At 47.4% G+C, this 24500-nt stretch overlaps 1 protein-coding gene across 2 annotated transcripts in view; it reads left to right on the forward strand.

The window, feature by feature from the left end:
* HK2 (hexokinase 2) overlaps positions 1 to 23507 on the forward strand; it is a 61731-nt gene extending 38224 nt beyond the window's left edge. For both annotated transcript variants that reach the window (XM_027072123.2, XM_027072124.2), the window contains exons 4-18: positions 1718 to 1837; positions 2451 to 2546; positions 3357 to 3456; positions 3744 to 3927; positions 6721 to 6876; positions 8144 to 8377; positions 9364 to 9668; positions 11007 to 11155; positions 11387 to 11506; positions 15026 to 15121; positions 15576 to 15675; positions 15773 to 15956; positions 17207 to 17362; positions 18604 to 18837; positions 21199 to 23507. In XM_027072123.2, coding sequence (XP_026927924.1) covers positions 1718 to 1837; positions 2451 to 2546; positions 3357 to 3456; positions 3744 to 3927; positions 6721 to 6876; positions 8144 to 8377; positions 9364 to 9668; positions 11007 to 11155; positions 11387 to 11506; positions 15026 to 15121; positions 15576 to 15675; positions 15773 to 15956; positions 17207 to 17362; positions 18604 to 18837; positions 21199 to 21343 — 2379 coding nt within the window. In that variant the 3' untranslated portion in view covers positions 21344 to 23507. The remainder of the gene's footprint in view (positions 1 to 1717; positions 1838 to 2450; positions 2547 to 3356; positions 3457 to 3743; positions 3928 to 6720; positions 6877 to 8143; positions 8378 to 9363; positions 9669 to 11006; positions 11156 to 11386; positions 11507 to 15025; positions 15122 to 15575; positions 15676 to 15772; positions 15957 to 17206; positions 17363 to 18603; positions 18838 to 21198) is intronic.
* The last annotated feature ends 993 nt before the right edge of the window (positions 23508 to 24500 follow it).

Genomic DNA, 24500 nt, shown 5'->3' on the forward strand with positions numbered 1-24500 from the left:
TGAGGGAAACCATTTTGCTTTTCCCCCCTTCTAAAGCTCCCCCTCTTCATCTCTGATGACTAGAGTACCAGGAAGAAGGTGCTGGGAGTTGGTGATTTGTAAATTTTGTCTCTAATCAACTTCCCAACAGAAAATCAGAACTTGTTGAGTATCTATCTAAAAACCCTATGTCATATTAAAATACTTAGCTTCTGCTCAAGGTAATTAGCACTTGTGCATTGGTGATCCTCTTCGTGAGAGAGGTTTGTCATTGCCCAATCTTTTTGCTCTTGAGAATGTTTTGGTTTGGAGAGCGAGAGTTTCAGCATCAGCTGAGGTTAATTTTGCATGTGATTAGACAGAGGGGCAGGATCAATGCAGGACATTGTTAGAGCTGGCCACCTTCTAGATGGAGTTGGCCTGTCTTCCTGGATCACTCCCACTGAGCATACCCCAGACATCTGGGGAGCCAGTGGGCCTCTCAGCCTACCCTGCCACCTGCAACCTCTTAATTCCTTTGTAAATGCAAATACTTTTTGGGGTTTAGGGCAGTGGTTCTCAAACCTGCTTCAGGATTACCTGGAGGGCCTCACCCCTGCAGTTTTTGATTCAGTAGGTTTAGGTTTGGGCTTCAGAATTTACATTTAGAGTATGATGGTGGTGTTGTTGCTGGTCTAGGACCACATTTTGGGAAGCTCTGGTTTAGTGGGATCTTCCTTGCTTCTGTCTAGAAAGGAAAAGGTATATTTTCATCCATCCCCCTTGGCTTTTAGATTTTGCCATCTGGTCAACCTGGCCCGTGGCACCTATTTAGTCTCTTTGGCCTCTGCTTACTTTTTGTACCAGAGTGCCCCTGGCCTCAGCCTCTAAGCATCTGGAGGGAGTCACTACCTCTCTTTGAGGATGCTCAGTGGGCAAGAAGGAAGCTATGGGGCTATGGGCCTTGGGACTGATCGAAAGCCTGGATAATTGTAAATACAGCTTTTTCTTAGAAGCTGTGGGTCCTGCTTGGCATGGTCACAGTTGTGAGGCTCCCCATCCGTAAAGCCCTATACATTCTTCAGTGCTCTTCATGGACTTACTGGGTTTTTCATTTTGAAGTTAAAAAACAAAGATACTTCTTTGAAATGTTCCTAGGAAATTACTTTTCTAGAATGGAAGAAAAATATGGGTTATTATTGTTGTTGTTATTATTATTATTATTATTATTATTTTGTTAAGTTCATTCTATGAATGCCAACCAGAGAATGTCCCATTCCCTCCCCAGTCACAAGAGACAGGGATGCTAGAATACTTCTTGGCAGTAAGATGGGCTGTCCTTTCTGAGACAGTCAGCTGTGCACCCATGACAAGGAGTGTTCTGGCAGAGCCACCAAAGGATGTTCTGTTCCCAGGGTATGTGATGACTTTCTGACTAGCTTTAGCTATGATTTCCCCTGCCTCACAGGGTTATTTTGACAGTGGTTTGGATAAATAGTTTGAGTGGAAGACAGTATTTAATCAGCACTAACTGCTGTGAAGTCCTTATATGTGTGACTCATTTAATCCCTGTGGTAACTCTGAGGGCAGGTACAGTTGTCACCCTTATTCTATAGGTGAGCAAATTAAGACTTCAGAAGGGATACGTATCTTGCACACACATTCAGCTAGTTCCTTGCCGAGCCCAATGTGTATGTATGCTTTTAATTTCCATGTTATTCTCCCTCCCTTCTCATCTTCTTGTGTTGTGTGCCCTTAGCTGTTTGACCACATTGCTGAATGCCTGGCTAACTTCATGGATAAGCTACAAATCAAAGACAAGAAGCTTCCCTTGGGTTTTACTTTCTCATTCCCCTGTGTCCAAACGAAGCTAGATGAGGTAAGATGAGTTCTTTAGACCCTTGTTGCTTCATTCATTGGGCTGGGAGGTCTGGGATGAACTTTGAGCCAGTTGCTGCTGTGGTTTTAGAGGCGGCTCTGATGGTTGTTTGGATGAGGTTTGAGTATTAAGAGTTCTGTCCTTCTGGGTGAGTGTATGTAGGTCTGGGGGGGGGGGGATGGTGAAGTATCAGAAGTGCGGGCGGGAGGGTCTTTATCACTCTTCCCTCAAAGAACAATATGAAGTACATTATCTTTATCCCTTGTAGGGAAACAGGAATGAGAAATTAGGAACTCCTTTGATCTAGAGTATCATAATAAAGATCCTTGGAAGAAAGATGCCTGGGGAGTTAATGATGAGAGTATCTGATTTTGGCATTTCTATAGCCTGTTCTTTTCAGTTCTTGGGGGCAGTAGGTCATGAAGGAATCATTCATTTAATCTTCTTTCTGGGTCTTTGATGAGGCCCCAGTTTCTTTTTCCTAGGCTAGTCAGGAAGCAGTACAAATATTTAAGCACGGTTGTAGTTTAGCTTAGCTCCATGGCAGAGGTCTCCACTCACTAATGGCTGTTTGAGTAGTGTGGTCAGTGTTCATTCCTTGGTCCTTTTCCAGAGTTTCCTGGTCTCCTGGACCAAGGGGTTCAAGTCCAGTGGTGTGGAAGGCAAAGACGTGGTTACTCTGATCCGGAAGGCCATCCAGAGGAGAGGGGTGAGTTGGGGAGGCAGGAGCTTGGGGTCTGGAGGCTCTTTACATTCTTATGGGTCCACTCTGAAATCTTTCCTAGTCTGTTCCCAAATCAGCATGAGAACCTTTTTGTGGTTCTTAAGGAGAGGTTTTCTCTTCCTTCTCTGCTAGGTTTACCTAATAAGATTTAATTTTTTTCCAGTTTTATTGAGATATAGTTTACATACAGCTAAATTTAAGACATGCCTCATAATGATTTGGCATCCATATACTGCAAAATGATTGCCACACTGATAATCTTACATATAATCAGATGCTTCTGGGTCTTCAGATTATCACGATGGATAAATAATCTTAGCCTCAGTACAGGAAAAACCCTTCAGTCTTTAACCTGAAGAAGACTTGAATATCATTTTCAATTAAGAAGGTTGGGATGATGTTGGCATTAGGATGGAATGAGGCAGAGAGAGAACAAGATAAAGGCCTGGTCACAGAAGTTAGGAGGGAGGGAGGGAGAGAGAGAAAAGAAGAGAGAGAAGGAGAAGGGGACAACAATGACAAAGTGGGCTCTTGTGAGTGCAGTGGTGTCTGTAAACTAGACTGCAGGGCGGTGGCTTCCATGGTGAGGACATGCAGGGTGGGGAGTGAGTTGCTGCTGTCAGACTGCATCTGAGCCCAATTCCCAGCTCTAACCTTCTTTGGCTTCAAGTAGGGTCAGTAAGGAGGCAGCCCTAATGCACTTAAGCTCTGTGCCTTGCTGCTCTTTATCTCCATCTTCACAATTGCAACCTTTCTGTGATGGTGAAGGTCAGAGCTCCGCTTTTATCCCTGTAGGACTTTGATATTGATATTGTGGCCGTGGTGAATGACACAGTTGGGACCATGATGACCTGTGGTTATGATGACCAGAATTGTGAGATTGGTCTCATTGTGGGTGAGTGAACAATGGGTGTGGGGGCTGGAAAGGGAGGAGGGCTCCATGGCCTGCATGACTCTTTGTAATTCATATTAGAAGAGAGTGGTACAGTCACTTCAGAGGGCTGAGCCAGGATTTGTGGGTTGGAGGTGGTTGTGGACTGGACCATGTTGGGATACTCCAGGAGCCTGCACTGGGGAATCCCAACCACCCTAGGTGGTCTCAAGATGGGTGAGTAAGAGGGAGCTGGGGGCTGGAGAGAGGCTGGTGTAGGTGGGTGCTGAGCAGTCCCTTGTTTTGGCCAGGCACGGGCAGCAATGCCTGCTACATGGAAGAGATGCGCCACATTGACATGGTGGAGGGCGACGAGGGGCGGATGTGTATCAACATGGAGTGGGGGGCCTTTGGGGACGACGGCACACTTGATGACTTCCGCACTGAGTTTGATCAGGAGATCGACATGGGCTCCCTGAACCCTGGGAAGCAACTGTGAGCAGCACCCCTTGTGTGTGGCGGGCTTGTGGGGGGTGTGTGGGCTCAGGAGCTGAGGTGGGATCCGGCCAGGGCTGGGGTGGGGGTGGTTCTCACTTTTGCTTTAGTCTTATATCCCCAAAAGGTTGCTGGGGCAGCCACTGGTTATGGGAATGGTGTGCTCATCACAAGCATTGTGACTATAAATTGCTGAGAGGGCTCTAAAACAGATAAAACAAGCAGACAAACCAGAGTGTAGGTAATAATTTGTCTACGTCCTTTAGAGCTTTCATTTTAGAAGGTCCTTTTCTAAGTGTTGGCCCTGCTCTTCTTTCTGCCACCTTAAATTTGTAAGTTGTCCATAGAAACAGTCTGTGAGTCACAGAAGAAAAGTCATGTTGAGGTGGCCAGGGGGAGGGTCTCTGAATGCTGTTGTCGTAGCTTCCACCTCTGCCATTGCCCAGAGTAGGAGGCCAGATGGTTGTCTCCTCAACACTGGCTGAGGCTCTGAACTCAGACATATGGTAGAGTTGCCTGCGGGCTGAGCTGGGCCCCATGGAGACCTAGGGTTCTTCGGTCCCAGCTCTAGGCAAACCCAAGGCCTGTGGAAAAGCCAGCTAAGGAGCCTCCTTGGCCGCTTCCTAGACCTGTGGCCCAGCAGGCATTCTTGGGTGGACAGGACCAGGAGGGCCTCCAACATTTTGCACCCTGAGTGTTATACTCTCCAGCCTGGCTAGACTTGATTTTTAGTTTCTTTTGACTGTTACGAAATATTATTTCACTCTCATTATTACACCAACATTGGCCCAATGTCCCCTATTAGCAATCTTGAAACCGGGATTGCTGTAAACTCCGAAGGCAATTACAAAATGTTTTGAGCAATTCAGGCCCCCTCTGGTCTATGCTATGTTGCTATGACTATTGCAGGAAAGCCGCTGGCATAGATCTCTGCTTGGGGAGGAAAGCCCAATTCTATAAGCCAGCTCGGCAACGGGGACCCTTTTTCTTACTTCTTCAAAGCGTGGTTTATTTAACTCATAAGCTTCTCCCATGTATCCAAGCATGAGTCCACTTACTTGCAATTTTCATAGGCACACACTGGCTGTGTGTGCCATGGCCGGTGAAAATTTATGGACCCAAAAGTCATTTATTCAATGTCTGCCTCTAAGAACAAGGCACACCCAAGCCATTCTGAGGAGCCATATGCCCTTTAAAGGGTGAGAAGACAGAATTGCCAGCCCGGCCTTGGGAGCACACCACTGTCTCAGACTTAGATAAATCAAAGGTTGGGCTAACCTACCAGAATGTCAGCTAAGGTAGCCCTGAGGTCATTATTGGGCTCCGGTAGAAACTTTTCTCACTCTTTATGTGTTTCTAAACAAATCTTTTTCTTTTTTTTTTAAAGTTTATTTATTTTTGAGAGAGAGAGTGCGTGTGCACGCACAAGTGAGGGAGGGGCAGAGAGAGAGGGAGACACAGAATCCGAAACAGGCTCCAGGCTCCGAGCTGTCAGCACAGAGCCGACCCGGGGTTCAAACCCACGAACCGTGAGATCATGACCAGAGCTGAAGTCGGGTGTTTAACCGACTGAGCCACCCTGGCACCCCTAAACAAATATTTTTCTAAATGTTGACTGAAACAAAGTGTTTTTAAAAAGCTGGAGTGAAAGCTTTTATAAATCACTCACACTTCGGAGCCCCACTGGACCCCTCCCGTATCTCTATCTCCTAGCTATTTTGGAAAAGGTGTCGAGGCAGACAAGACACACGAGGTCCTTAGTGTTAGAGCCAGGCTGCCTCCCCAGGCAGTGTGCCTGTGCTGGTGCTTGAATCCTCTGCTCAAACAATGTTGTGAGCTCTGCACTTAGCTCCAGTTCTGCTCTACGTACCTTGTCCTGGGTCTTCAGCCAGTCTCTTCCTGAGGGCCGTACCAGGTGGGTTGTACCAGGTGACTTCAGAGTCCCTTCCACACTCTTGCTCTGGGTTTCCTCACTAGAGCCCAGCTTAGTTAGTGTCTGCTGGCCCTGGGGGCCACCTCTCTGGGCTCCGGATCATTAGATGCCAAGGAAGGGCCTTCTTTGCCACAAAGAATGGTGAAGCTTCAGTTTCTCTGACACAATTTGAGCCGGAAAGACTGGCTTCTAAAGAAAACAGCATCACCTAGTGTTGAAAAAATAAGTTAGCCGATTGCTTGGGGGCGGGCCTCTGCCTTTCTAAAACATGCGTTTATCTGGTCCCCTCCCTGCTCAGAGACTTCCAAAATGTCCCACTCCCAGATTCCCAGACCATCTGACATTTAAAGCTCCTAATCTGGCTCAACCTGCCCATCACCCCACCCCTGGGGTTGTGGGTTGTTTTCCAGAAATCCACAAACGATCTTGCAAAAGGAGGACAGTATGAGACATTGAGTTGCTGGGCCTGCACCCCTGATTTAATCTATTGACCTTTTTTTCCTCTTGTATATAAATATTGAGGTTCTATACAAAGTTTCATCTTAGAAAAGTATTTCCTGGCTAGAGAAAAAAAAATGTAAAGTCACTTTTACTGTATGTAACTTACTTTATTTAAAATTCAGGCTGTCCCAGAATATGTCGCACATCCCCTGGATATTTAGTTTGGCTGCTAAAGGCCTTTTTTCTCCATAGTTCAAGGCCCCCTTGGCCTACAGAGATGGCCCAGACGTCCCTGATCCTGCAGCCTCCCCTGAGCTGTCACCTGTCTGCACATCTTACTCCTAGCAGCGCCATCAAGTTAACATGTCATTGTGCCTCCGCTTACATGTACTTATTGTTTGGTCTGTATCTCCCTGCAGATTTGAGAAGATGATCAGTGGGATGTATATGGGTGAACTGGTGAGACTTATCCTGGTGAAGATGGCCAAGGAGGAGCTGCTTTTTGGGGGGAAGCTCAGCCCAGGGCTCCTCGCCACTGGCCACTTTGAGACCAAAGACGTTTCAGATATTGAAGGGTAAGCTTCCTGGTCCTTCTCTCTCTGTTCACTGGATCCCCAGAAGAGTGGACAGGCTGTTGGGGAATGAGGAAGGGGCACTGACCCTTGACCCTTCAGATTTGGACAGCAGGAGGGCCTTGCTCAACATGGGCCATGGCGGGCCTGTAGCTTGACTTCACTTTCCAGATAGTCTCCACTCTTGTGCACTACCTAAGTGGCTCATGGTGTTGCATGGGTGGGGGTCGGGCCGGGCTGAATGCTGGAGGCTCCCAGGGAGCCCCCTGATGACTCCTATGCATCTACTTTCTTTCCCTTCAGAAGCTCTGACATTTATTTCTCTGTTGGTGATTCTCCAAAAAGGCTCTCTCTTGACACCTTCTTCATAACAGAAGGAGAGGTCCCTGTTTAGAGCCCTGCTCTAAAATTTACCCACTTAGTTCCAATAGGTAGATCTGAGGCCTGCATTTCCCAGAGCGACATGGCTGGGAGTGAGGGTGGCCTGATTTTTGTTTTTTCAGTTAACAGTATCCAAAGAGTTGGGTCTACTTTCCTGTTCTAGAGACTTCCACTTGTTGCTTGAGCTGGCCCTGTCGTTTCAGGGACCAAATGATGGAGAGGTGGGGATTTGGGTGCTAAAGGGAGAAGTGAAACAGTTTCCTATACCTTCAGATGGAAACTCTTGAGCGGATTGTGCCTGCTTGTTAAGCCCTGAGGGGATGGAAGGGTGTATACTGGTGAGGCACTTAGTTCCCCTGAGGAGAGTGCTAAGCTCAATGCAGCAGACTCTAGCACAGTCTCTCGCATAGATTAGAGCAGTGCCTGCTCCCTCATGAAAGGCAATGAGCTGGCTGCTTCACAGAGAGAAAATGGGGTGGGCTCCACCGCGGGACACTGTTCCCTCTACCCCTAGGTAAGCAAACACAGCATACCCTCACACACACACACACACCCCTTGATGTGTGAAGCCATGAGAGCAAGGCCTTGTCCTTACATCATGTACCCATAAAAAATAAAAAATATTAGTTTTTCTCAGTGGGAAAAAGGGGCACTTGAGCAGTGTGTGGTGTCTGTGTGTGTGTGTGTGTGTGTGTGTGTGTGTGTGTGTGTATGTGTGTGTGTGTGAGATGAGCCTCATGTTGGCTCTGTTGTGTTTTCCCCTTTCTCTACCCTCACTGGGAGATGGTATTGGCTGGAGATGAACGGTTTCCTTGTCAGCTGACATACCCCCTCCCCCTGGCCACAGTGGGTTGGACACAGGCCCACACACTGTCCTTCTGTTTCCTAGGGAGAAGGACGGCATCCGGAAGGCCCGTGAGGTGCTAGTGCGGCTGGGCATAGACCCGACGCAGGAGGACTGCGTGGCCACTCACCGGGTGTGCCAGATCGTGTCCACACGCTCAGCCAGCCTGTGTGCAGCCACCCTGGCAGCCGTGCTGCGGCGCATCAAGGAGAACAAGGGCGAGGAGAGGCTGCGCTCCACCATTGGGGTTGATGGTTCTGTCTACAAGAAGCACCCTCAGTGAGTCAGCGTGCTGGGACCCATAGTGACAGGGCCCCCAGAGCACTTGGAGACCACTGACAGGCCTGAGAGAGACCCTAGTGACTGCCCAGCCAACTCTGGTTTGCATTCTGGCACAGTGGGGAGGGATGCGGAGTTGAGGAGCTCTGTAGAATTAGCTCCCAGCTGGGCATGTGAGGATCAGGAAGGTGTGTCCCTGGCAGGGGTTCAAGCCATCTCTGAAGGCTCTCGATGACTGCAGCTCTATCCAGGGCCCCCCTGGCTGGCGGTGGGGGGCGGGGGAGGGGGAGTGCTCTTTCTGCCACCCTCCTGTTTAGGAGGTAGGGTTTCTCTGTACTTGTTTCTTTGACTCTGTCATGATTCTGGGTGGGCTCTGCAGGTACTGTGTCTTCTGCCAGGGGACACCCTAGTTCAGCCTCTCTGGCTGATCTGGGTATTGAATTCATCCTGCCCTTCCCTCCATGTTTGGATCCCTTGGGTCCAAGATATTCAAATTTCATTTGGGACCTGGCCATCTCTCTATTGTACTTACTCATTATCTAATCATTTTTATCTAATAGGAGCGCCAGGTCAACGGGCCTTCATTAACTGAATGGTTGATGCAGAAGGTCTCAGGCCTAGCATTCCCTGGTTTTCTAGTCTAGTGCACATGAATCACCTGAGGATCTTGTTAAGAGGCAGATTCTGATTCAGAAGGGTTCGGCCTGAGATACAGGGTCTTACTACATTACTTACTGTGATTGTGTGCAGTGGGTAGTGACTTCCTACAACAGTCCTTCCCTTCACCCAGCAAGGGCGGTCACAGTTGCATAGCTGAGCTTTAATTAACACGGTGATGACCCTGACTTGGGAGAGTGGGGAGAGGATGATCAGGGTGACATCTGCTCCTGCAGGTGCCTCCCGGCCTTTGAGCTGAGGCGGTGAGCCCTTTGCACCTTGACCCTAACCGCGGACACCCATGTCTTACCCCGTTTTGGTGACTGCAGTTTCGCCAAGCGTCTTCACAAGACGGTTCGGCGCCTGGTGCCCGACTGCGACGTCCGTTTCCTGCGTTCCGAGGATGGCAGTGGCAAGGGGGCAGCCATGGTGACGGCAGTGGCCTACCGGCTGGCTGACCAACACAGAGCCCGCCAGAATACCCTGGAGTCTCTGAAGCTGAACCGTGAGCAGCTGCTAGAGGTTAAGAAGAGGATGAAGGTAGAAATGGAGCGAGGTCTGAGCAAGGAGACCCACACCATTGCCCCCGTCAAGATGCTGCCCACCTACGTGTGTGCCACCCCTGATGGCACAGGTATGCGGCAGGCTGCCTCCCGGCTCACGGTGCTGGGCCTGTTTCATGGTGTTGATGCCCAGGAGGACTCCCTTAGCCATGGCTTTGGATATTTGGACCAGAACATGTTTCTTCAGCTCTAGCATTAGGCAATTCTAGTGTTCAGTAAGCTCAGGCAAGGCATTCCCCTGCTACAAACTGAATAGTAATAATGATAAACACTTACTGAATGCTTACTATGTGTCAGACACTTCTGTAAGCACTTTACACATATAAACTTAATTTTTAACTGTTAACAGCAATTAGTAATTAATTTTGTTAACAAACTAATATGCTTGGCACAAAACTGAGACACTGAAAAATTAAGAAACCTGCCCAAGTTCACACAGCTAGAAAATGGCAGAGCTGGGATTCAAACCCAGGAGTTTTTGGTTCCAGGGCCAGTTCTTATAAATCATAGGTCAGGGGTTGGCAAACTAATGCCCATGAGCTACATCTGGCCCACTGCCTATTTTTTTAAATAAAGTTTTCCTAATACACAGCCATGCCCATTTGTCCACATATTATTTATGGCTGCTCTGCACCACCATGACAAAGTTGTGTGGTTGCAGCAGGGACTGTGGCTCACAAGACCTGAAATGTTTACTGCCCAACCCTTTGTAGAAAAAGATTGCTGACCTGTGGTTTAGGTCTTACAAATTAAGAAATGGAGATCTTTTCCCAATTCGGAGAGAACTGACGTTGAGTAAGCCAGCGTAGCAGTTGGGCCAAGACTGGGCCTTGGTCCCTGCTCTACCCCCTTCTGGCTCTGTGGGCCTGAGTGAGTGACTCAGCCTAGGTCAGCCAGGTCTCCCTCCTCCATCAGAGGGAAATGCAGTGCCTCTTTCTCATGGCTGCCTGAGGGCTGCGTGAGGAGTATGTTTGAGGCACGTAGCACCTTATGATTGCCCAACAAAGGAGGGTTTTCTCATGTGAAAAGATTTCCCTTCAATTTCCTTTAAAGAGTTGAACTCTGCTATTTTTTACTCTATTCTAGAAGCTAACATAAGGTGGCCTTTGATTTAGCACAAATGACATGTTTAGATATTTTTGAGTATACTGTATCACAATTTCTGGTTTCCTGCAGAGCTCATTGTGACCTCTGGGACCCACCTGAACTCATCTGAGGACCGCTAAGGAGACAGCACGGCTCTGGCCCTCAGGGGTCTTACTTTTCTTTCCTGTTAGGTGGAGCACACAGTCCATCATCCCTGAGGGTGTTGGGGGGCTGCCAGGAGAGCTCCCCATTAGGGGAAAGTGCTTTAGACTGTCACCCTCTGCTGTGCCCCAGTGCGTCATCTTCCCGGGTTTATTTTGCAGAGAAAGGTGACTTCCTGGCCTTGGACCTTGGGGGTACCAATTTCCGGGTCCTGCTGGTGCGTGTGAGGAATGGGAAGAGGCGCGGAGTGGAGATGCACAACAAGATCTACTCTATCCCACAGGAGGTCATGCATGGCACAGGGGATGAGGTGAGTCAAGGTGGCTTCTGGGAGGGGACCCCAGCAGACGTTCACTTCTCACCCTGGAGGACAGTGCTTTCTCTCCTCAGCCATGGTCCCAGGGAAGGCTAGGTGGGCCAGGGCCCTGGCCTTGTCTTCACTCATGTTAGTGCCTGAGCTTGCATTTCTCCTGAGAGGAGCTGCTGGGGGCAGCCTGCCCTGGCCAGGGCCCCTCCCTCAGAGCCTGTCTTCTCCCTGCAGCTCTTTGACCACATCGTCCAGTGCATCGCCGACTTCCTTGAGTACATGGGCATGAAGGGCGTGTCCCTGCCTCTGGGTTTCACCTTCTCCTTCCCCTGCCAGCAGAACAGCCTGGATGAGGTAACCGCCTTCCCAGAGGGCTTGCCTGTGGGCTTTACGGACTCTCCACCAGCCAGAGTTTGGAGCGGGGCAGAAAGTTGAGCTGAGAGGAGGAAAAGAAGGGCATGAGTAGGCAGTTATGATGAGGGGCCTGTTGATGGGAATGATTCAGTTGGAACTGGTAGAGGTAAAGTAGGTAACAATCTTAGGGATGATGATGATGCTGACCAAATATTAGCAACGAACATTTTTAAAGTACTATCTGCCAGGCACTGTGCTAGGCTGCCTATGTGCATTATCTTAACGCTCACAGCAACTGTGTAAGATAGGTGTTCATATGCTCATTTTGCAGAAAGGAAAACAAAGTCTATAGAGATGCCAAGTATCTTGCTTCAGATCAGAAGGCTTGGGAATAGCCAAGACAAGATTTAAATTCTGGTTTCCCGATACCCAAAGCCATGTTTTCAGTGATGCTCACCTGCTCCTGAGGACTGTTTTGGGCTTGAGACATTTTCATTAATCTTCTGTTGTTTAGATGCTTTGGTGCTTCTCTAGTCTTAGCTTTGCTTTTCATTCCCTTTCAACTTCCCATGCAGGAATGAAGCAGGTGGGCAAAGAGCTGGTGCTCTCACATATCCCGGACATGGTGTGTTGAGAATGTAGAAGAGCTGAGTAGGTCATGCTTGGGCTTATTCTGCATTGATTATCAGCATATTAGATGTCAGAATACTGTTGTCTAAGCAGTTGTTCCTCTGTCTCCATTGGTCTTCTAGAAGCTCACATGCATGTTCACAACTGGTCAGTATGTGGTAGACAGAGTGGCCAGGGTACAAAAGGCATGATTCCTACTTGAGGTGCTTACAAACAAACTGTGATGTAAGCAAGCTCAGGAAGGCATGAGCTGCTGTTTGGAACGTGGTGCTGATGGGGTTCCGAGGCCCCGAGGATGCGCAGTGTGATGTTACCCGAGCACATACCTGGAAGGCATGAAAAATACTTGGATCATCTTCCAAGTCCAAAGCATGAGTTGATGGGGAAGAAAGGCAGGCAGGCCTGGCAGTGTGGAGGAGGGCACGTAGGTGGGAAATGTCACAGGTGCAGGGAGGTTGGTCCAGTAGGGAAGAAAGGCCAGCATTTCCCACAGGATCCCTGGAATAGCAACCCTCCTGTTGCTCAGCTGAGTTTTGTAAATGCTTCCTCCTCCTCCCCTCTGAGTTAAATTCATGTGCACCAGTACAGTGAAGGTTTTAGGATGTCGTGCAATAAAAACCCTTGCCTAATCCAGTATTTCCCAACATGTGTCACCATTTGTCCAGTGTTAGGGGTGCAGTGTTGCTTTTCACTTTTCTGTTCCTTTCCAGTTTTATTGAGATATTAACATGCACACTGTATAAGTTTAAGGTGTACAGCACAGTGATTTGACTTACATATGTTGTGAAATGATCACCACAAATAAGTTTACATCTGTCATCTCCTACAGATACAAAAAAAGAAAAAGAATAAAAGTGGTTCGTTTTCCTTGTGATGAGAACTCTTAGGATCTACTCTTAACTTTCTAATATACCCTATGGCAGTGCTTGCTGTTGCCATCATGATGTTCATCCCATCCTGAGTACTCACTTACCCTGTCACTGGAAGCTTATACCAATTCCCTCTCCCCAGTTTTTCTGATTCCTTTGTCTTTTCACATTATGTTTCTCAGTGTCAATGCACCGGGTTTTCAAAGGCTTCTCCATTTACATCAGTTTACCAAAGGGAATTACCAAACGTGCAGATAAATACTTACATGTTTCTTAATGAAACATTGCTTATTATAATGAAAACATTAGAAACTAACCCAATTGTTCAACAGTTGGGAAATAGTTAATAAGTTCTGAGCCATTCACTGCCGGGTATCAGCAACGAATGTTTTTGGAAGAAATTTCAACGATGTGGGAAAAAACTGGTGGTAAGACTAACAAAAATGTTTTTAAGAAAAAGATAATCTCTATAGTATAGAAACCCACAAAAAATACCTTCATCATCAGAAGATGAGAACATAGGACTCCAGTGTGTTTGCCTCTAGGATTTTCCTGCTGAAATATTTTTAAATAGACATGCCTTACTTTTCATGCCAGCATGTATCTATTTTTAAGAGTTTATCAGGTAACCCAACAACATATTCACTGTTTCTACCTGCATGGTAAGATTCCAGGTCATTGTGTTAGATTTCATTCTTTACGTTCTAAGTTTCTGTAGGGAGTACGTGTTCCATCTAGCACTGTGAAAATTAAGAGCAGATCAAACAGAGGCTGCGTTCTCTCTGTTGTTCAATCGGTCTGTGAGCCGGGATCTGCTCTGGTAAGATTGTCTTATTGAGTGGAAAATCAGCAGGTGCTGAGGCCCAGAAGCCCCAAGCTGCCTTGACCACCTCGTGGCCCTGGGCAAGTCTCCCCAGCTTCACGGGCCTCTCTGCGTGTCTTATTATTAAGGACCACCTGAAATAATGTTATTTGATCATTCTGTAAACTTGAAAGTGCTAAATATAAAATTTCATTAGAGATGTGAAGCTAATTTGTAGGCAAGACAGCTAGAGATGAGCACACAGTTGTTTGGATGTAGGTATGTAAGCCAAGACACTGCTGGGATCATGTCTTATTTTTCCAAATCTCCTGGGATCTGAACACAGCATGACACATCCAGGTTGACTTGTGACTCTAAACTCCTGGGCCATGAAATGCCAAGCAGGGGTGAGGCTGAGCAAGGCCTGGAGAAACCATGAAAGAGGGTGGGTAGTGAGCACACAGTCCATTTATGGATTCTGGCCTTGCAGGGAGGTGGCCCAATAGTTCTTGATGCTGTTTTCCGATGGGTTCCAGCAGCAAAGAGGAAACCAGGGGACAATAACCGAAACGCTTCTCCCATATGTAAAATCTCCATGTGTGTATTCCCCAGGGGGCCCTGTGACACGACAGACGGCCACATTAAAGACGAGTGGCTTATGGGTGACTCTGAAGAGCCTAGAGTGCTTCCCTCACTGGGATGACGTGAAGCCTAGCTGTCACCCAACTGTCACCCAAGCAGGGCACTTGTTCACACCATCCTGGAATTTGATAATGAAGAGACAGACTCTGACCCTTCTGATGTGAATATAGGACAGGGCAGAGCAAACTGCTTTTCCCAGCAAAAGAAACACTTGTATAGAACTTAGCTCCCTGCAGGGACAGTGATGTGGTACTTAGGGGCCCATGGAGTCAGCTGGCCTGGGGGTGAGTCCCGCTCCTCTCCCCTAAGCTTCAGGCCTTGGGCAAGTTACTCCAGAGCCACAGTTACCTAGAAAATGGGCACAATAATGATAACTATGTCACCAGTTTGCTGTGAGGATTAAACAATGGAACACACGCATAGGGGGTATGCAATCATTTGTGAGAGGGATGATTGGTCATTAAAGGGAATCTGTACTACCTGGTGAGGTTGAGAACGAGAGGCACAGCCGGGCCCCAGGAATGACACAGGAACCCTCCTCTGCTGTCCTCATCTGTGCTCTTATGTGACTTTTAGAGCATCCTCCTCAAGTGGACTAAAGGCTTCAAGGCATCGGGCTGCGAGGGAGAGGATGTGGTCACCCTGCTGAAGGAAGCCATTCACCGGCGAGAGGTGGGAGAGGCATGCCACGAGGCCCAGAATGACCCGTGTTCGAAAAGTGGGGAAGTGTTGGGTGTGGTTGCGTGGGTTAGGGGGAGAATTAGCGTGGTCCTTCGGTGGTGACCGAGTGTCCGCTGCGTGTCGAGCCCTGCTCTTGGCACTGGGGCTTCAGGAATGACCACAACAAACTCTGGTACTATAAACAAACCCATGAGCTAATGTCAGGTGCCTTAGAGCTGTGAAGAGACATGAAGTCAGGTGAGGACAGAGTGAGTGGGCTGGAGAAGGGCACTCCTAAATAGCACAACCGGGGAAGGTCTCTGAGGAGGTGACATTTGAACAAAAAGTGAGAATGAGCCAGGCTGTATCAAATACACTTTCTATACATATCAGTCTCCCTTGCAAGGGTCTGAAAGAACATGTTGTGGTTCTTCGGTGGACTGGGGATCTGCTTTTGCCCTCTCAGGAGTTTGACCTGGATGTGGTCGCCGTGGTGAATGACACAGTTGGGACGATGATGACCTGTGGCTATGAAGACCCTCACTGTGAAATCGGCCTCATTGTTGGTAAAGACCCAGCAGTCCTTCCTGCGCTGTGACCCATGGCCTCAGACGGGTGTGGGGACGGTGCAGAGTGAGGCCCTGACGTGTTTGTGATTGGCAGGCACGGGCAGCAACGCCTGCTACATGGAGGAGATGCGGAACGTGGAGCTGGTGGAAGGGGAGGAGGGCCGGATGTGTGTCAACATGGAGTGGGGGGCCTTCGGGGACAACGGGTGCCTGGACGACTTCCGCACGGAATTTGATGTGGCTGTGGATGAGCTTTCTCTCAACCCTGGCAAACAGAGGTAGTTACCCCAGTGCCTGCGAGTCCTGGTACATGTACCCCAACTGCACTGTAGCAAGTGGTCAGATCCTCTGCAACAGCAAGTCCCAGGACACCTGTTTCTGAGACGTCAATAGAAGAAATTTCCTTGGCAAGGGTTTTCAAATAACATCCGGGAAGTACTACCGCTTGGACCATGACACCTTCAAAATCCAGTTGGGAAAACAAGAGTTGTGTTTTGAGGAGCATTTCTTAAAGGGAACTGGTGACACAGGTTTTAGAAGGATGAAAAGATGTAAAGGGGATACTGAGGAACACAGAACTAGGAAATGTCAGAGGCAGCCTTCCTACCACTGCCTGTGAGAACAGGAAGGGATGGTGTTAAAACCTAGGTCTGGGACTGTGAGGAAAGACAGTTGAGTCATCTGCTGATAGTAGGGTAAAGAAGCTGGTGTAACAGAGAGGAATAGGAAGCAAACAGGAGTCTCTTCCTCCTCATCCATTCATTATGTAACATCCTCTATAGTCAGGACTGGACAAGGGCCAGCCCTAGCCTCACAAAGCATGATGGGGAGGTGCTCTGAGCTGCGAGCACACTTCCCATTGGGAAGATCTTGTGTGCAGTGTTTCCTAATTGGATTAATCAGGGACCATAGTTCTGCAGAATATACTTTGGTCAAGGGTACAAGTCACAGACGAAAATGCCTCTAGGGGCCAGATAAGTGTCATTAATGAAAGAAAGGGTGGGACAAGATGGAGTGGGGATGGGGGTCTTGGTTGCAACTGGGAGCCTCAGCTTTTTTAAAGGCACTATTGAGGGCCGAAAGGCCCTCAAGCCACCGAGCTGTCACATCAGTTCTGGTGGCCAAGACAGGGCTTCTCCAGTTGGCACTGAAGTAAAGTGATAATGATTAGTTTGGAGAGAAAACATGCTGAATGTCTGATGAAGTTAAGGATTAAGACTCAGCATCCTGCCGTTTTCTTGGAGATGGGGTTTGAGTGTGTTTTCCTTCTTGGAGTTGGGAGTAAGCACCAGAAGGGAGATGAGCCCAGAAGATGGAGATGATCCCAGGGAACCCCATGGGCCTCAGGCACTGTAGTCAGTTTTGCCGAAGGCTGTGGGTCAATGTATGCAGATACCAGGAAGCCTGCCCAAGTGAATCAAATAGCACTTCCTTTCCCACCAGGGGGAACCTGCATGCCCTCTACTTTCTAATGTGCTGGGCATCTCACCTTCCTGCTTAACCTCCATGCACATTATCTGCATTGCAGGTTTGAGAAAATGATCAGTGGCATGTATTTGGGCGAGATTGTCCGTAACATCCTCATCGATTTCACCAAGCGTGGGCTGCTCTTCCGTGGCCGCATCTCAGAACGACTCAAGACAAGAGGAATCTTTGAAACCAAGTTCCTGTCTCAGATTGAGAGGTGAGAATTTAGGGCCCGGGGTAGGGTGGGACCGTGTCCTCCTTCTCATGGACAGACAAGCTGAAGGATTTCCGTAGCTCAAGTAAGGTTGGGGCACGGCTTACATAAACGTCAGTTTAGTAGCAAACACATTTGTTGTCTATAGTGTTTATTTAAAGTTATGGATAGTTGGCATTTTAAGGGCAAATATATAACATTCTCATGAAAAATCCTGCTGAGCTGGCACAAGGCACCTCCCCTCCCCCCATGCAAAGTAATGTGGGTGGGTTTTAGATCAACTATCAAAGGTAGAAAGATACCTGCTCATAGGATATAAACTGGAATGCACAAAGGAAGCTAGCCTATTAAAGTGCTTGCACCTGGCGGGAGGGTGCTTCTTAACTGCTGCTGTGGTAATAAGGCAGCCAGGATCGAGTGAAGATTGGCATGCCAGGCAATGGCAATGCAGAAGAAATCAGGCCATGTGGTGGCTCATTAAAGCAAAACCCCCCTCCTCCAGTCTAATGGAAGCAAAGACCGTTCCAAATTACCATAGTGAATTTTGGAGCCCTTTAATAATTAATGCTATGCATTACTGTCAGGTGTATGGGAAAATAGGAACTGGATGACTGGCATGAGTGGGGCCCCAGGACATCTGCACCAGTGAATAGAAAGAATATGTTCTAGTGTGCATGTCTGTCTGTGTGCAGGAAGCTGATTCCAGGGTTCTAAAACAGCTCCCTTTATATAATATTTATTTTCTTACAATTGTATTTACATTTGTTTCCTGAGCCGCGAGTAGTTATCAGACCACCCCGGGTGGGGGAGCAGAGACAGAACAGGATCTCTGCTGGCAGGTGATGCTTGTCCTGCTGACCTGTGAACAGCAACAAGAAAATGGATAAGAAAGAGCTGAAAATGCCAACTACAAGCCTTGTCACTGTATTCTTTCCAAATGAATGGAATACGTAGATGGTGAATTTCCTTTTTTCTTGAGTGCCAGTTGTATGGTAGCAGTGCCCCGCCTCGCCTGGGCAAACTGGAATAGGAGCCCGTTTCTTTACGTTCCCATCATACTCAGGTGGGCTCCGTGTGGTCCAGTGGGATGAGCATGGGTTCCTGAACTGAGTTCAAGAACAGGATCCACCTCTCAGGGAGCTCCTACATGACCAGTCCCCTGGAGTGGTGGGTGGGCCACCAGCCCCTGGTGTACGTGACTGACCACTCCCTGTCTGTCTGCCCCCCCCCCCCGCCCCCCCCAGTGACTGCCTAGCCCTGCTGCAGGTCCGAGCCATCCTGCACCACTTGGGGCTCGAGAGCACCTGTGATGACAGCATCATCGTCAAAGAGGTGTGCACGGTGGTGGCACGGCGGGCAGCCCAGCTCTGTGGTGCGGGCATGGCCGCCGTGGTGGACAAAATACGAGAAAACCGTGGGTTGGACACCCTCAAAGTGACAGTAGGCGTGGATGGGACCCTCTACAAGCTACATCCTCAGTGAGTGCCCGACCTCCACTCTCCTTGTCCAACTTTCTTTCTCCATCTGTTCTTTCCTTGCTTTTCCTTCCTTCCTCTCTCTTCTTAGTTTATAGCAAAGCACCTGACATTCCAAATGAGTGTCTGTAATATATATGCTTTACTTTAAAGGTTAAGAGCCAGAAGTAGGTCTGTGTTTTACCACCCAGCTTGGAAGACTCAGGCGCTATGCCCCTGTCCCCTGCCAGGGAAGGTACTCTGGTGACTTAGTCCCTTGCTTCCTTTCCCTGCTTATCTGTGTATGCATCGCTATGGTTCCGTTTTACTTAATTTTGAACCTGCCGTAAGGGGAGTCCTATGGCATCTCCTCTTTTGTGACTGGCTTTCCCCACACAGCATTTATAGCTTTGAGACGCATCCACATGGAAGAATGCAATTGCAGTTCATTAATTTTCAGGGCTGCATAGCATACCTTTGAATGAGTATACTATAGTTTACTGTTCTGCTAATGGATATTGGGTTATTTCTAGATTTTGTCTGTTACAAACACTGCTCCTGTGAACATTCTAGGAAATGTAGGGGAACTCTGGAGCGAGATATTTTCTGCAGTTTGGTGTGGGGGCTGGTAGATTATAGCCATGACTGTTTTTGTAAACATGAGCCATGCCCACTCATGTATATGTTGTCTCTGGCTGCTTTCACTCTACACTGGCAGAGTAGTTACCACAAAGCTGAAAGTGGATCTACTGTCTTGCCCTTAAATTTTTCTTTTTTTTTAGAGAGAGAGAGAGAGAGAGAGAGAGAGAGAGAGAGCATGCACAAGCATAGCATGGGGGAGGGGCAGAGGGAGAGAGAGAGAATCTCAAAACAGGCTCCGCACTCAGTGTAGAGCTCTTGGCAGGGCTCGATCTCAGGACCCTGGGATCACGACCTGAGCTGAAATCAAGAGTCTGGATAGTTCAACTGACTGAGCTACCCAGCCTCCCCTGTCTGGCCCTTTTTATAAAGCGTGTCCTTCAAACTCCCCCAATGTGGAAGCACTGAATTTTCTTTTCTTTCTACGCTTTTTCCTGTTTCTCCATCTCTCTTCTTCTCTCATCAGCCATTGTTCCTCTCCCTTCTTCACTCATTTGCATTTGTTTTGAATGAATAATTTTTAATTTAGGAAGTACCCCAATCCCTTCCCCCCGCCCCTCCCCTTTTTAGCTCAAAGTTAAAAGAACAGAGCTGTTACCCTGGTCTGGGCAGTAGGTGAGGCAGAGTGAGGAAAGAGAGACACCTCTATTGAAATGTTGCCTGCTCGCAGCATGACTGTTTCTCGAGGAGTTGAGAGACTACACAGATAGTTAAAAGAGGGAAACTTGAGAGGTCGCACGTCCCTTGTCTTGATGGTCAATGTCACTGAAGAGTAGGAATCTTGGTCCCAGAGGAGAGTTGGGAGGGGGACAGAAGCCAAGCCACTGGCACTGAGGCTTGCTTCATAGATGAGGAGGCCTTCCTGACCCTGCTATGTTGGGGTACATGGTGACCATCTCTTTCTCTAGTCCCATATTGAAAGGCTCTGTGATCACCGTAATGGGCCTACAGCCACCCATGAACCTGCTCCTTTTATCTTTAGTGTCATTTTGGATTACATGTGGATCTGATGTGAGTCCATACCCCTGGAAAATGAAGTATCAAGTGCATGGGGCTTTATCTTCCAGAATTTAGGGACAAGATATGCCCTTCTGCAGGGTATACTTGTGATGCCTATGACTGTTGAACGTCTCTTCCACTGATTACTTTTTTTTTAATTTAAATTTATTTTTATTTATTGTGTTTTTAATTTATTTTATTTTATTTTTTATTTGTAAAAATTTACATCCAAATTAGCATATAAAATCTTTTTAATGTTTATTTTTTGAAGGAGGGAGAGAGACAGTATGTGAGCGGGGGAGGGGCAGAGAGAGAGACACACACAGAATCCGAAGCAGGCTCCAGGCTCTGAGCTGTCAGCACGGAGCCCGATGCGGGGCTTGAGCTCACGAACCTCGAAATCATGACCTGAGCCGAAGTCGGATGCTTAACCGACTGAGCCCCCAGGTGCCCCTGATTACTTTCAAGAACACAGCTTCCAGAATCTCCGATGATTGTCTTACAAGGATCTCTGCTCCCCACTTGCCTGCTATGACATAGAATTTGGGCATGTTGCCAGCCTTCACAAGCCTTGGTTTTCAGATACACAATACAGAGTGTTTAATACATGGTAGCTGTCGTCCTCTTGCTCATCTTAATAATTCTTGGGTTTCCAGCATAACTTCTTAGGGTCTCATCTCTGAGGACACAAATCAATCATGACTAAGGAAGTTTTTTTTTCCTGTGTCTTCCTCCCCACGTTTACAGCTTTGCCAAAGTCATGCATGAGACGGTGAAAGACCTGGCTCCGAAATGTGATGTGTCCTTCCTGGAGTCAGAGGATGGCAGCGGGAAGGGGGCAGCTCTCATCACTGCTGTGGCCTGCCGCATCCGTGAGGCTGGACAGCGATAGAGTCCCTGAAATTGGAAGGGACTTCCTGGAGTTCCCTCTCTTCCCTCCTTTAAATTATAAGATGTCATCCCCTGTGTCAGAGACAGACCCCTTGGGTTTTCTTTGGCAGAGGAAGACCCGTCGGACTGGGTGTTGTCTCTATGTGTACTCACTGCAGAGTTCAGCGCCCAAGACTTAGCCCTCCTGAGATAAATAGGTTTTGAAGTAAGGACTTGTTCATACTTGTCACAACTCTTCCTATTGGTTCTTTGAAAACTTAAGAAGGCAAATTTTAACCTTTAGTAATCCCCCTGGCCAAATTCCATGTCCCTGTATAATCTGACAGAATGGGGACACTAATGAAAAGATACGGTTGCTTCACCATGGACCCCGAACGTGACATTTCTAGGTAAAGAGCATTCCCCAGTATGGAGGTGGATGTCGTTTCTGCTCTGAGATCTGTGGGGATCTCCAATAACTTGAGCCTGATCCTCCACAGGCAGAAGTGGCGAGGTGGGAGAAGAGGCAGCGATGGAGGGAAATCCATGGATAGCCATGTGATGGCCCCTCTTTAACCTCACTTTTCAAGCCTGATGGGTTCCAGCGATGCTCTTCCTGGAATTAAAGCATCCTGAATCTGAGCAAGCAAAATCAAAGCCATGAGTTGACACATCCTGCAAGTGGGCTTGTCTTATCTCCTTGTGGGTTCCTGAGTCATCCATGAGCAATGGACCTTTGGGGGGATGGGGAGACTTTTTTGGTCTGTTTTTAAAATTTTTCCTGCAGAAGTGGAAACAACCCTACTTTCATTTTAATTTATGTTTGAAATTTATTTACTTCATGAAGTACATCTGCTCCTTTATCTTGACACTGTATGTAACGATGGGCTGTATGTAATGTATTTATATGTCAATTTGTTATGTGTATAAATACACAGGGTGTCTTCAGACTTGGCCTCTGTAGTAGATGAGCGTAATTTCAGGATGGAAGGTGAAGATACTGACAGGTTACTAGAAATACCTCATTCGCCTGCGGGAAGAGAAGGGAAGCCTCTTCAAGGTGAGTGAATGGCCAAGTAGCTCCTTCCCGGCTCCTTTTTAACCTGCAGACTCAGAAACGTGGAAGGCAGGGAACAGTGAGGGAAGCTGGGTCTATGGACTGAAAAAAACCATAGTGACTGGCTGCTCTGTCTAGACCTTCCTGGGGCAATATTACCCAGGCTCTTAACCAAAGGAAACAGGAATCATTTCAGACAGACTCACTGGTTAGGAATTGTCATTCTTAGGGCAGTCAGTAGTATTTTTTAAGCTCTCCAAGAAGATAAAGGAAGCCACCAAAAACATTTAAAAAAAAGTATCTGTTAATAGCAAACCAAAACTGAACAATGAAACAATCAAACAAAGAAAACCTCAGGGACAACACTTTTGGTGGATTTGTGCCCTCCTAGCAAAATCAGTTTGTTTCATAAATGTTTTATGAGAGGCATCGTCCAAGGGCTTCTCTAGGCTGAGCTGTTTTTATACACAATATTTATTTCAAACTGTTGGTGCGGTTGGGGGGAGTGGGGTGGCATAAAATCTTGTATACTCTTACTTTTCAGGAGTGCAGTTAATTCTGAGTCCAAAAGCCCATTTCTTCCCTAAAATATGCACCCACACACACTGCAACTACATGGTAAAGAGGGAATGGCCCCATAACACTATTGAGTAGGAATCAAGGATCAAAACAAGGAAGGAAAGACACGACTCAGTAGCACCCAGTTTTTGCACATCTCTCACACTTGTACTGAGAACAATGTTTAAGTTTGTGTATCACTAAAGAATGCCCAAGAAGTAGAGATGATTTTTAACTTTTAAACTTGAAAATTAGGCACTGTGTATGAAATTGCACCTTTTTTAAAGGTAGAGCTGTGTGTGTGGCTATTACACATGTGTTGTTGGTTTCCAAAAAGGAATGCTGGAATATGCATTTTGAATGTTTGTGTTCCCACAGTTAGGTGACAGTTCCTTGCTGATGCTGCTTTGCCTGATGTAAATATGGTGAATCTCAATCTTTGACCGGGATGTGTTGAATCTCAAATTATTGAGCACTCAGTCTAGTAAAGATGTTGTCATGTATAATAAGGAACTAGTTGAATTAACTATGTGATGTTAACTATTAATAAATTTTAACATTTTTCAAAATATTCAGTGTGTGATTCCTGATAATTTTTGAAGAAAGTACTCATCTGTTGGGCATATGAGGATGTTCTAACTGGTGTGAGTAATTAATGAGTATCTTGATTTTGACTGTATGTGCTTGCTTGACAGGCATGTGGCCAAGACTTGGTCTTGACCCCAGATATTTCTCTTCTCAGAAACTCCGTTCCAATGGAACTGGAAGATAGATGACCTTTCCTAGGCCGTTTTTGAGCCTATAACTTTCAAGCATCGGTGAAGAACCATAACTGGTGCAGCAGAATACTGTTTAGGGAGTTTGGCCGAGATATTAGCAGAGCCTTCAGGGGCCTGTGGCTGGTCTCTGTAGGCATGTGATTCACATTCAGGATATAAAGCCCTTACTTACGTGAACATCTAAAAAACATGCGCGTCTATTCTCTCCTTACCTTTCCTCTCTCTCCAATAAACAAAATACAGACCTGGGCAATCCATTCCTCACAAGACCCCACTGACACCCACTGACATGGCCCTCCCTGATTGACAGTGAAATTATGGAAGCATCCCATACAGTCTTGTTGCAAGTGCTAACTGGTACAACCATTTAGGGGGAAACAGGCCAATATACAACAAAAGGATGTTTTGTGTAATTTTCTAGAAATTTGTGCAGAGGAAATGGATAGTTAGAGACCAAGATTTCACTTCGAGGGTATTGGCTACTGTATGATTTATAATAAAAAAACGTTCACTCCATACAATGGTTCTGCCCACCCTGTGTGAGGGTCTGGTCAGGAAGACAATCTATTCCAGTTGGTTATACAGGTGATGAAAGAGCTGAGGAGCCAGAGTATGGAGAAGCAACCAGAGATTAGCAATGTCCAAAAGATCCATTTCCATCCCACTGGCTGGACCAAGTCCAAAAGCTGGGGGGGGGGGGGGGGGGGTTGGGGGGGCGGCGGTACAGGAGCTGGAACCACAGACTAGGGAGGAAGTCAGTTAGAAATACCCTGGCTTCTCCCTCC

The sequence above is a fragment of the Acinonyx jubatus genome, chromosome A3 (genome assembly GCF_027475565.1).
Source record: "Acinonyx jubatus isolate Ajub_Pintada_27869175 chromosome A3, VMU_Ajub_asm_v1.0, whole genome shotgun sequence".
Taxonomy (NCBI): Eukaryota; Metazoa; Chordata; class Mammalia; order Carnivora; family Felidae; genus Acinonyx; species Acinonyx jubatus.